Source organism: Cetorhinus maximus, chromosome 21, assembly GCF_964194155.1.
Source record: "Cetorhinus maximus chromosome 21, sCetMax3.hap1.1, whole genome shotgun sequence".
NCBI lineage: Eukaryota > Metazoa > Chordata > Chondrichthyes > Lamniformes > Cetorhinidae > Cetorhinus > Cetorhinus maximus.
In genome coordinates this window covers 25,091,983-25,104,357 of record NC_135899.1, presented here as the reverse complement: position 1 = coordinate 25,104,357, position 12,375 = coordinate 25,091,983, and the positions used below count along the sequence as shown (strand labels likewise).

Below are 12,375 nucleotides of genomic sequence, written 5' to 3'. Positions count from 1 at the left end.
GCAGATTCCTTACTTCCAGCAACCCCGACCGTCCCTGCCTCTGGTGCTGTGGAACAGATTGTGTGCTGTGCTCACCAGATTGTGATCCTGAGGCTGCTCCATATCTAGGTCCCACCGAGATGTGTGTCGCTGCGCTGGTGGAGGGTGTGGGTGAGCGCCAGGACGGGTCTTCAACGGTGATGCCCTCAGGGTCCTCACCCAAGGTGCTCTCAGCGGTGGAGTCGGGGTCAAGGTTGCCTGAGGGTGACACGGCACGTGGGCCTAGGACAGAAAGTGCAGATTATTAGGGCTTGGCAGTCGCGTTACGCACAGAACAGTGGACACAGGGTGGTGTTGACAGGCGGATAATCTGGCGCAGGATCCTCACGTCTATGCTTGCTGCTGACCACAATGTCGTTGCAGGAATGGCCCACGTCCTCTCCAGCCAGCACCAAAGCACGACTCTCGAACGGAGTGAGGACTTTGATGTCCGGCACTCCACCCGCAGCCTGGGACCTCTCTCGGTGATTGTGCGTGATCTTGTCCTGCTTGAAGACAGATGGAGGGAGTGTGAGCAAGGCGCGTGCCAGGCCAAACGAGAAAGATGTCCTTGTGTGCTGAGCGGAGCCATGGACAGGATGAGGAGGTGACCTCCAGAGGAGATGAAGCCAGATTAGGATGTTGAGGGTGTGTGTGAGCGAGTGAGTGGTGATGTGCCTCGAGCTGGCAGTGAGTGAGATGCCAGTGAATTTGTGATGGTCTTGTGAGTGGGTGAGTTGAGGTTGATGAGATGCTTGACTTACCCTGGCGGCATGGATCATTCATTTTTTTTTGCATTGGATGGCTGACTTCTTGTGAGCATCATTGGCACTGACCAACTCTGCCACCACCTCCCAAGCTGGTGAGGCTGATGGGCCTCCTGCGGCCAGCACTGAGGTGAAGGGCATTGCAGCAGGTGTTCTAGGGATGCGTCACTGAATCGGGGGGGGGTGCTGCACTCTTCTTGGCTTTTGAGGCCATGTCTTCACCAGTGCCCTCCTGGGCTGTGAGCATTGAGAACTGTGCATGTGGCTGCAGTTTAAATATGGTGCTGAGAGTGAAGAAGCAGTGAGGTAATGGCGTGGCAGGCAAATCAGAGGCTGCTCGCCAGCGAGATAGCGTGTTTCCCTTGCCTGCATAATTTATGAGGCAGAAAGGGGACGATACGGCATGAAAATCCACCATTGTGGCTGGCGGGTAAAACATCATTTTTCACGCCCCTCCCCTAGCCAAATTCGAGCTGGAGAGTGAGAGCGACTGTGAGGGAATGACTGTGAGAGTGACTGAGAGAGTGAGGGTGACTGTGAGAGTGAGTGTGTGAGAGTGTGTGTGAGTGAGTGTGACTGAGGGTGAGTTTGTGAGAGTGACTGGGAGTGAGTGTGTGAGAGTGAGTGTGTGTGAGTGACTGTGAGAGTGAGTGTGTGAGGGTGAATGTGTTCGAACCCTGAAAGGGGGAGTGAGCCGGGCACCTCCTCCTCCTCTTCCCTCCTTTAAAATCCTATCCACGCACTGGGCTGGGATAGAAGGAAAGCCCAGGCTCAATTATTTTTTAATTCATTCATGGGATGTGGGCTTTGCTGGCTGGGCCAGCATTTATTGCCCGTCCATAGTTGCCCTTGAGAAGGTGGTGGTGAGCTGCCTTCTTGAACTGTTGCAGTCTATATTAGACAACTGGCTACTGTGCACCGCCAGAGACAAATGCAAGGCCATTGTTAGTTCAATCCAACGCCTTCTCTCCACCACTATCCCCCTCCCCCTTCCCTGGTGACCAAGACTTGGGGCTTAGTCTGTCTCTCTCTACCTCTGTTTCTTAACTGAAAAGGCAAAAAAAGAAGTTTATTAGTATAGGTCAGCTGCTTGGTACTTCTTAATGGTCATTTTAATTAATTACTTTTTTAAATTATCAATTTATTGCTTTGATATTGATTATTATTTGCTCAGCAAGTTGTTTATTTTTTCTTCATACCTTAGCTTTTTTTTTGAAATCCATGTTTAGTGTTTAGGTCTCAGGAGGCTGCTACTGGGTTTCTTGCTAAAGGGAAATGAGACACTCGCAAGAAGTCTAATTACTTTTTGGAGAGCTGGCAAAAAGGGGTTATTTTTGCTCCAATAGAAACAGGAAATGTTAGAAATGCTCAGCACATCTGGTGGCACCTATGCAGGGAGAAACAGAGGTCAGTGACACTTCGTCAAAACTAGTGCAGATTGTGGACTTGAAGCATTGACTCTGTTTCTCTTTCCATAGATGCTGCCTGGCCTGTGGAATATTTCAAGCATTTTCTGTTTATATTTCAGATTTCCAGCATCTATAGTACTTTTGTCTCCTATTATATGCTCTGTGCTGGGCATTTATAAGGGTGGTTAGTTTCAATTCACAATGAGAAAATATTTATTACTCAATGCAAAGTGTAATTTTCTGTTAACAAAACCTACTTGTGTGGAAATAGCAGATTATTGCAGGTGAATTGGTTGGTGATAATTTACTGGGAGGTTTTGCCATTTTTAAACTTGGAAGTAAAACCAGGAGTCATGTGCCAATCGAATATGTCACTGTTAGTTCAAGATATTCACATCTGTACATAGGATTGTTGTTTGTGGTGCTTGTGAGGTTCAAGTTATTTGGATGTTGCTGTCCAGATAGTGCATAGGGCCAGCAGAGCTGCTCGCATAATATGAATGACCAAGTTGTATGTAATTCTCTGACAAAATCATGGTCGTAAAGTGTATCATACCTGTACTTTCGATGGGCTTTATAAATGGAGCCATAGAGTACAAAAGCCAAGACATTTTTGCTAAGCCTACATAAAGCAGTTTAGCTCCACTGTGACAATGGTTCCTAATTCTAGGAACCGGAAGGATGTGAGGGAGAGGGTTAAAGGGCGGTGAGGGGAGGGAGGATAAAGGGGCCCGGAACCAGGCAAAGAACCAGGACCCACGATTTCTCTCCCCTGGCCTTGATGACCTTACCTGTGTAGCAAACGAAGGGGAATAAGAAGCGGCAGGGGGCGTCGCTCCATTTGCCACCCTGAATGTAGACACAGGCTGAGGACATGATCTTGAAGCGGTAGGGGCTCCCTGACTTCCAATTTGTGTAGCTGACAGGGTCGCCGTTCGCCCACTTCCAGCCGTTGGCTAACTTCTGGTTGTTGTACAGGCCGCACCATCCCAGCTTGATTTCCTCGAAGAGGCTGCTGGTGTCCGAGCTCTCCTGATTGCTCCGGATGCTCAGCAGATCTGTGTGGTGGACCAGGCAGTAATCGCGGGCATCCGACCAGGTTTTTTCCAGGAGGACCTTGTGGTACGTTCTCTTGGAGGTGAGATCTTAAGGAGATTAGATACAAACTGTGGCTTCTAATCGCCTTGGAATTTCCCACACCCTCCATCCTCCCCCCAAACCCCCCACGCCCGCCCAAGAGATGGGCAACAAGAGAAAGATTGCAATTAAGCAAGTTGCAAAAAAACAACACGGACAATGCTGGACTGCAGAACCCTGCAATACAGAGGGATCTGGGTGTCCTTATGCATGAATCACAAAAAGTCAGCATGCAGGTACAGCAAGTGATTGGCCAATGGCCTTTATTGCCAGGGGAATGGAGTATAAAAGTAGAGAAATCTTGCTAGAACTGTACAAGGCATTGGTGAGGCCACGCCCGGAGTACCGTGTATAGCTTTGATCATCATACTTAAGGGGGAGGGGGCACAATTGCATTGGAGGCAGTTCAGACAAGGTTCACTAGGCTGATTCCTCAGATGGGGGGCTCGTCTAATCAGAAAAGATTGGACAGGTTGGGCCTATGCTCATTGGAGTTTAGAAGAACGAGCGGTGATCTGATTGAAACATATAAGATTCCGAAGCGGCTTGACAGGGTGGATGCTGAGAGGATGTTTCCTCTTGTGGGAGAATCTAGAACTAGAGGGCTCAGTTTCAAAATGAGGCGTTGCCCATTTAAGACGGAGATGAAGGGGAATTTTTTCTCTCAGAGGGCCATTGGTCTGTAGAATTCTCTTCCCCAGAGAGCAGTGGAGGCTGGGTCATTGAATATATTCAAGGCTGAGTCAGGTAGACATTTGAGCGGCAAAGGGGGTTACAGGTTATGGGGGCGGGGGGGGGTGTGGAACAGGCAGGAAAGTGGAGTTAAGGGCACAATCAGATCAGTCATGATCTCATTGGCTGACAAAGCAGGCTCAAGGGGCCAAATGGCCTACTCCTGTTCCTATTTCTTACGCTTTTACGTTCAGGTTGGTCAGATGGTATCTGGGCAGAATTTCAACCAAGCTCTTCTGAGTGGGAATTCTCCACAGGATCACTCAGAACACCAATTTCACACTCTGCCCAATGCTGGCTTGCACATTGCATACATGGACATATTAGTGAAGGAGGAGAGCATTCAGCCCCTCCAGCAGCTTCTGCCATTCTATTAGATCAAGTGGTCGCAGTGTTTATTTTTTATTTTTTGGAGTTACTATTTCCCCCGAGCAACATCACAAACACATCAAAGATTCCCTGGGGCTGCTATCACTAGCCTGGCCCTAAGGCCACTCTTTTAGGCTTGTGTTCCTGGAGAATTAAGACAGTCAAGGGGTGATTGGATCAATGTTTTCAAATTATTGAGGGGAACTGATGGTGTAGATAGAGAGAAACTATTTCTGCTGGTCAAAGAGACTAGGACTGGGGGACATAGTCGAAAAATTAGAGCCAGGAGTGAAATCAGGAAGCGCACCAGCACAGAAAAGGCGGTAGAAGTTTGGAACTCTCTTCCATCCACAGTGACTTTGAGATGGTGGCATAGTGGTAATGTTGCTGGACTAGTAATCCAGAGGCTAAAGCTCTGGGGACATGGGTTCAAATCCCACCATGGCAGCTGGTGGAGCTGGAATTCAATTAATAAAATCTGGAATCCTTCCTTCCATCATAAGGTCAGAAGCGTGGATATTTGCTGATGATTGCACAATGTTCAGCATCATTTGTGACTCCTCATGTCCAAATGCAGCAAGGCCTGGACAATATCCAGGCTTAGGCTGACAAGTGGCAAGTAACATTCGTGCCATACAAGTGCCAGGTAATGACCATCTCCAACAAGAGAGAATCTAACCATCGCCCCTTGATATTCAAAGGCATTACTATTGCTGAATCCCCCACTATCAATATCCTGGGGTTACCATTGACCAGAAACTGAACTGGACTAGCCATATAAATGCTGTGGCTACAAGAGCAGGTCAGAGGCTGGAAATTCTGTAGAGCAAGTAGCTGACCTCCTGACTCCTCAAAGTTTGTCCACCATCTTCAAGGCACAAGTCAGGAGATTGGAATACTCTCCATTTGCCTGGACGAGTACAGCGCCAACACTCAAGAAGCTCAAGGTCATCCAGGACAAAGCAGCCCCCTTGATTAGCTCCCCTTCCACAAACATCACTCCCTCCACCATTGATGCACAGTGGCAGCAGTGTGTACCATCTACAAGATGTACTGCAGCAACTCACCGAGACTCCATAGACAGCACATTCCAAACACATGATCACTATTGTCTAGAAGGACAAGGGCAGTAGACACATGGGAACACCACCACCAAGCCACACACCATCCTGACTTGGAAATATATCACCATTCCTTCACTGTCGCTGGGTCAAAATCCTGGAACTCTCTGACAGCACTATGGGTGTACCTACACCACAGGGACTGCAGCGGTTCAAGAAGGCAGCTCACCACCACCTTCTCAAGGGCAATTAGGGATGGGCAATAAATGCTGGCGATGCCCACATCCCATGAACGAATTTTTTAAAAAGAGTTCAAATGCTCCATAATAGTGACCAGGACAACAAGCATTGATTGCTGTAAAAAGCCATCTGGTTCACTAATTCCTTTAGGGAAGGAAATTTGCCATCCATACCTGGTCTGGCCTACATGTGACTCCAGGCCCACAACAATGTGGTTGACTCTTAATTGCCCTCTGAAATGGCCTAGCAAGCCACTCAGTTCAAAGGGCAATTAGGGATGGGCAACAAATGCTGGCCTTGCCAGCAACACCCACACCCCATGAAAGAATAATGGAAAAAATATTGATGTTGGGTGAGTTGTTAATTTGAAATTTGGGATTGCTAGATTCTTATTAATGACAACAACTTGTATTTAGATAGCACCTTTAGTAAAACGCCTCTAGGTGCTTCACAGGAGCATTGCATGGCAAAATTTAGTATAAGGCGATGTTACAGCAGACAGCTCAAAGCTAGATCAAAGAGGTTGGTTTTAAGAAGCGTTTTTAAAGTGAGGTAGGGAGGTGCAGAGGCTTAGGGGCGAAATTCCCGAACCTAAGGCCCATGAGCTGAAGGCATGACCACCTTTGGTGCAGCAACTAAAATCGCAGATATTCATGAGGGCCAGAATTAGAGGAGGTTTTTGGGGCTGGAGGAGATTACAGAGATAGGGCTGGGGCAAGGCCAGGGAGAAATTTGAAAACAGGGTGAGAGTTTTAAAATCAAGATGTTGATTGATGGGGAGACAATATAGGTCAGTGAGCAGAGAGCTGATAGGTGAACAGGATTTGGGCCAAGTTAAGACACTGGCAGTAGGGTTTTGGACGACCTCAGGTTTACAGAGGGCAGATCAGCCAGGAGTGTGTTCGAATAGTTGAGTCTAGCGGTAACAAAGGCATGGATGAGGGTTTCAGCAGCGGATGAGCTGAGACGGGGAGAAGTGGGGCCGTGTTGCAGAGGTGGAAATAGGCGGTCTTAATGGTGGCGCAAGATGTGTGGTCGGAAGCTCATCTTGGTATTGAGGGGTATGAGGAAAAGGCGAGCATGTAGAGTTAGGGCACTGATCCGCCATGATGAGTCAATTGACCTTCCCTGGCCCATCTGTTCCTACTTAACTACCACAACCGCCACCAAGGGAGCGCTACAATTTCCCGTGCACAGCAGCCTCGAAATATTGTGCAGTAATGTTCCTACCGGCACTCAGTTTGGTTGGATAGTCTGCAACCTCTTTGGAAGGAGGAGGATGTTCAGTTCTTGCAGGTTGTCTTGATTTTGAAGCGTGTCTGACTTCTGAGTTTGCCTTCACTTCTGTGGAGTCAGAAATGTTACACGTTACTCCAATCCTCTTTTAAGTAAATCTGATATCAAATTTCCGCACAGCTAAACTCCAAAAGCTAGTTCCACTTCAGCCTGAGGTGGATGCTTCACATAGGATTACATAAAATCTACAGCATAGAAACCGCGCATTCGGCCCAACATGGTGTTTATGTTCCAAACAAGCCCGTTCCTGGGTTGTGGTCATCGCTGGCTGGGACAGCATTTATTGCCCATCCCAAATTGCCCTATAGAGGGTGGTGGTGAGCCGTCGACTCGAACCGCTGCAGTCCATGTGGTGTAGGTACACCCACAGCGCTGTTAGGAAGGGAGCTCCAGGATTTTGACCCAGCGACTGGGAAGGAATGGCAATATAGTTCCAAATCAGGATGGTCTGTGGTTTGGAGGGGAACATCCAGGTGGTGGTGTTTCTACCTGTCTGCTACTAGGTGGTAGAGGTTTGCAGGTTCGGAAGGTGCTGTCGAAGGAGCCTTGGCGAGTTGCTGCAGTGCATCTTGGCAATGGTACATAGTGCATGCCACTGCGTGCCAGTGGTGGGGAGAATGAATGTCCTCCCACCATTCTTCATCACACCCTATCAACATTACCTCTAATCCTTTCTCTGTCGTGTGCTAATGTGGCTTCCCCTTAAATGCATCTGTAATAATAACCTCAACTACTCCTTGTGGTAGCGAGTTCCACATTCTCCCAACTCCCTGGGGAAAGAAGTTTCTCTGAAATTCCCTTTAGGATGTATTGGTGACTGTATCTTATATTTATTATGCATGACCAAGTGTAAAAGAGGCTAGGGGGTGCGATTGGACATGGACTGGGGATATAAAATGGGCAGAATCACTTTTTAACCATCCGTTATGCATAACCTGATATTCGGGTTTCTGAGGTAGTCAGATCTGACTATGAAGCCGAGCGTATATCAGGTGCCCAACACAATATCGCCTGCTATGTGTCCTGCCCGTGTACGTTTTCACTCCCAGTAAGTCAGGTTCAAAATTCAGATCCCCCTCGCTTGAATATCTGTTCAAACAAAACGTACAAACTAACGAGGTTATACCTATCAGGAAGGACTGAACAGGCTGGGCCTCCTTCCCCTAGTAAAGAAAAGGCCGGGGAAGTGGCCCGACTTATGTTTCTAAAGTTACTAAAGGGTTCAATAGGATGGGCCTAGGGAAGATGTTTCCACTTGTGGGTGGGGGTCTGAAACCAGGCATTATAAATATAAGGTGGTCACTAATAAATCCTACAGAGAATTCAGGTGAAACCTCTTTACCCAGAGACTGGTGAGAGTGGGAACTCACTCCTATAAGGAGTGGTTGAGAGGAATAGGATAGAGGCATATAAGGGGAAACTAGATACATACATGAGGGGGAAAGGAATAGAAGGATAAGCTGACGGGGTGAGATGAGACAGGGTGGGAGGAGGCTCATGTGGATCATAAACGCTAGCACGGACCAGTTGGGCTTTGCAACATTTAGTTCAATGCAGGTCATTACCTTTGTAGCAAACGAAGGCAAATGGGAAATCGCAGTCTGCTTCATGCCACTCACTGTCAAGCATGGACCCGCACATAGGCAGGGTGCTGTTGAAGCTGTATGGGTGCCAAAGGGCCCACTTCTTAAAGCTGTATTTGTCTCCGTTGGTCCACATCCATCCAGATAGCCCATCGTTGTACAGCCCGATCCAGTGGGGCTCATGCGGCAGGGAGGAGATAATCTTGGCCTCCTGCGCATTCCTCACACTGGCCAGGTTGGTGTAATGGTTCCGACAGTGACTCCAGGCTTTACTCCAAGTCTTTTCATCCTCTATTAGGAAATAAACCCTGTTTCCATTTGTAATGGGCTGGGGCCGATCTGGAAAGAAAGAATTCATAACTTTACCTTGGGATTGAGTCAGGTTCGTAGAATCACAGAAACTCAGCCAAGGATATTCAGCCTATCGTGCCTGCGTCAGCTCTTTCAAAGGATTATCCGACTAGCCCCACAGCTCCCTCTACAACCATCCAAGCTCCGTTCTTTCCTCATAGCACTTTCTTCCTTTTTCAAGTCTATATCCAATTCCCTTTTGAACGTTACTATTGAATCTGCTTCCACTGTCCCTTTGGGCAGAGTGTTCCAAATCACTACCCACTGAAAAGAATTCTCCTCTTCTCCCCCCCTGACTCTGCTGCCCTGTTGCTATAATTTTGTGGAATTTGAAACAGTAAATCCCACACTTTGTACTTAGAAAATATTTGGCGGGGTTTCCCATACCCGCCCCGCCACTGCGATCTTCCGGTCCCGCCGCATGTCAATGGACTCCTGGCTGGGGCGCCACCTCACCCGCGGCGGATCCCGCCCGTGATGGGGCCAGAAAATCTCAGCCATTGTCATTGAATCGTGGCACCAAAGGGAAGCCATTTGGCCCATTCTGCCCGTGCTGGCTCTTTGAAAGAGCTTAGTTCCCCCATCTCCCTTTGTACATGTCCAACTCCCTTTAACAACTATTTATGAGATCGGCATTCGCCACCTTTTCTGGTCAAATGTTCCAACTCCTGACAACTCTCTGAGTGAAAAAAGTTCTCCTCGTCTCCACTCTAGGTCTTTTGCCAATGATTTTGAATCTTTGAAACTCTAATTATTGACCCACTCACCAAAGACAACAAGTTTTCCCTATTTACTCGATCGAAACCTCTGCTCATCGCGAAATATGGCCACCTCTTAACCCTCTCTGTTCCAGGGAGAACATCCTTAACTCTTACAACTATCCTTCATATTTCCCATTTAAGACTGAGATGAGGAGAATTTTTTTTTTCCCTCAGAGAGCCGTTAGTCTTTGGGATTCTCTTCCCCGGAGAGCAGTGGAAGCTGGGTCATTGAATCCATTCAAGTTGAGCTGGACAGATTTTTTGAAAACAAAATACAGCGGATGCTGCAAATCTTGAAATAAAAGCAGAAAGTGCTGGAAAAACTCAGCAGGTCTGGCAGCATCTGTGGAGAGAGAAACAGAGTTAACGTTTCGAGTCCGTATGACCCTTCTTCAGGGCTAGATAGATTTTTTTGATTGATGAGGGAGTCAAGGGTCAAAGCAGGAAAGTGGAATTAAGGCCACAAACAGATTAGCCATAATCGTGTCAAATAGCGGGGCAGGCTCGAGGGACCGAATGGCCTACTACTGCTCCTAATTCCTGTGCTCTTTTGTCCTTGTGAAGTCCCTCCTTCCTGGTAACATCCTGGTGAACATCCTCTGAGCCCTTTCTAAGGTCTTTTCATCTTTCCTGATCAATGTTTGGTCAAAAAAAACCTCCCCCAAAAAACAAAGATCCAAAGCGAAGCATAAATTTCGGTATTGTGTTGAAGCATAGCTTACTCAGCTTGAGACTCCTCCCAGATATGCTTCCCTGAGAATTTGCATCTGGCTGTCTGCTTGCTTGCTGATAGGGCCTGTTAGTTTCCATGGGAACAGCACGGGGAGGGTTTTGCATGTCTGTCAAAACACAAAAACTGCAGGCTTGAAACGATTCACCTATCATTTGTTCTTAATTGACATTGAAGCTCTGGGCAGCATTGTTTATAAATTTAATCCAGGTAACCAAGATTGAGAACTGTCACTGAGGACATGCACCATCTCTAAATTTGAGCTCGTCCAACTCTCTCCTGCCCATCACCAAGTCCCGTACACCCCTGTTCTCGCTGACCTACGCTGCCTCCCGATTAAGCAATGTCTCAATTTTAAAGCCTCTTTTATGGCCTTCATTCTCCCCACTCCCTTCCTATCTCCAGGCTCACAACCTTCCAATTCTGGTCTCTTGTGCCTCCCCGATTTTAATCACGGCACCAATCTTTTTTTTCCCCTTTATTCTTTCATGGGATGTGGGCATCACTGGCAAAGCCAGAATTTGTTGCCCATCTCTAATTACCAATGCTCAGCCATTTCAGGATCATATGTTATATCTTGAGTCATATGTAGGCCAGATCAGGTAAGGATGGCAAATTTCCTTCCCCAAAGGGGGATTAATGAACCAGATGGGTTTTTTAAACAACAATCAATGATAGCTTTGCAGTCACCATTACTGAGACCAGCTTTCAATTCCAGGTTTCATTCATTGAATTCAAATTCCACCAGCTGCCACGAGATGGCAGAGCATTAGACTGGACCGCTGGATTACTGCTCCAGTGACATTACCACTACGTCACCGTCTCCCGCCTTGGTGGCCATGCTTTCAGTTATCAGGGCTCTAAGTTCTGGAATTCACTCCTAAACCTCTGCGTCTATCCCCTCCTTTAAGACATTCTTAGTCACCTGTCCTAATATCTCCTACTGTGATTAATGGTCAAATGTTATTTGTTAATCACTACTATAAAGCAGCTTAGCATATTTTACTGATTAACGGCGCTGCATAAATGCAAGTTATTGTTGTTGTTGTTGTACTGACCATGTATTCATTGGTCAAAAGTAATAAAAAGTTTTTAGTTACAAAGGGATTGGAGTATAAGAGCAATGAATTCTTACTACAATTATACAGAGCACTGGTGAGGCCACACCAAGAGCCCTGTGTGCAGCTTTGGTCTCCTTATCTAAGGAAAGACATACTTGTCCTGGACATAATAGATGTGAATTGTTTAAAATTACATAAATGTATGTATGAGGGTTTTGGAAGCCATCTGAAAATGAGTAATACGAAAATGGAAGACGAATGGGGATCTATCTTGAAACATTCATTTAATTGAAACTAGTGCCTTCTTATAGTTAAAAAAACATAAGAACATAAGAAATAGGAGCAGGAGTAGGCCATTCGGCCCCTCAAGCCTGCCCCGCCATTCAATAAAATCATGGCTGATCTGCCCCAGGCCTCAACTCCTCTTTCATGCCAACTCCTCATCGCTCTCAACTCCCTAATATTTCAAAAATCTATCTGCCTCCTCTTTAAATACTTTCGGTGATCTAGCCTCCACAACTCTCCGAGGTAGACAATTCCAGACATTCACTACCCTCTGAGAGAAGAAATTCCTTTACATCTCAGTTTTAAATGAGTGTTCCCTTAATCTGTCACTATGTCCCCTAGTTCAAGATTCCCCCACTAGTGGAAACACCTTCTCAACATCTACCCTGTCAAAGCGCCATCAGAATCTTGTATGTTTCTGTAAGATCACCCCTCATTCTTATAAACCCTAATGAATAAAGGCCTAACCTGTTTAGCCGTTCTTGATAAGTCAGCCCCTTCATCCCAGGAATCAGCCTAGTGAATCTCTTTTCAACTACCTCCAATGCCAGTATATCCTTTCTTAAACACAGGGA

General features: G+C 46.9%; 1 protein-coding gene across 1 annotated transcript; it reads right to left on the bottom strand.

Moving 5' to 3' along the window:
• Window positions 1-2,754: 2,754 nt before the first annotated feature.
• Window positions 2,755-10,561, bottom strand: LOC144695367 (putative C-type lectin domain family 20 member A). The gene is made up of 4 exons (XM_078566265.1): window positions 10,447-10,561; window positions 8,595-8,951; window positions 6,964-7,077; window positions 2,755-3,339 (listed from the first exon to the last, which is right to left on the bottom strand). Exons 1-4 carry the CDS (start codon window positions 10,559-10,561, stop codon window positions 2,891-2,893), a joined length of 1,035 nt encoding a protein of 344 aa, XP_078422391.1. The 3' UTR covers window positions 2,755-2,890.
• Between the last annotated feature and the right edge of the window lie 1,814 nt (window positions 10,562-12,375).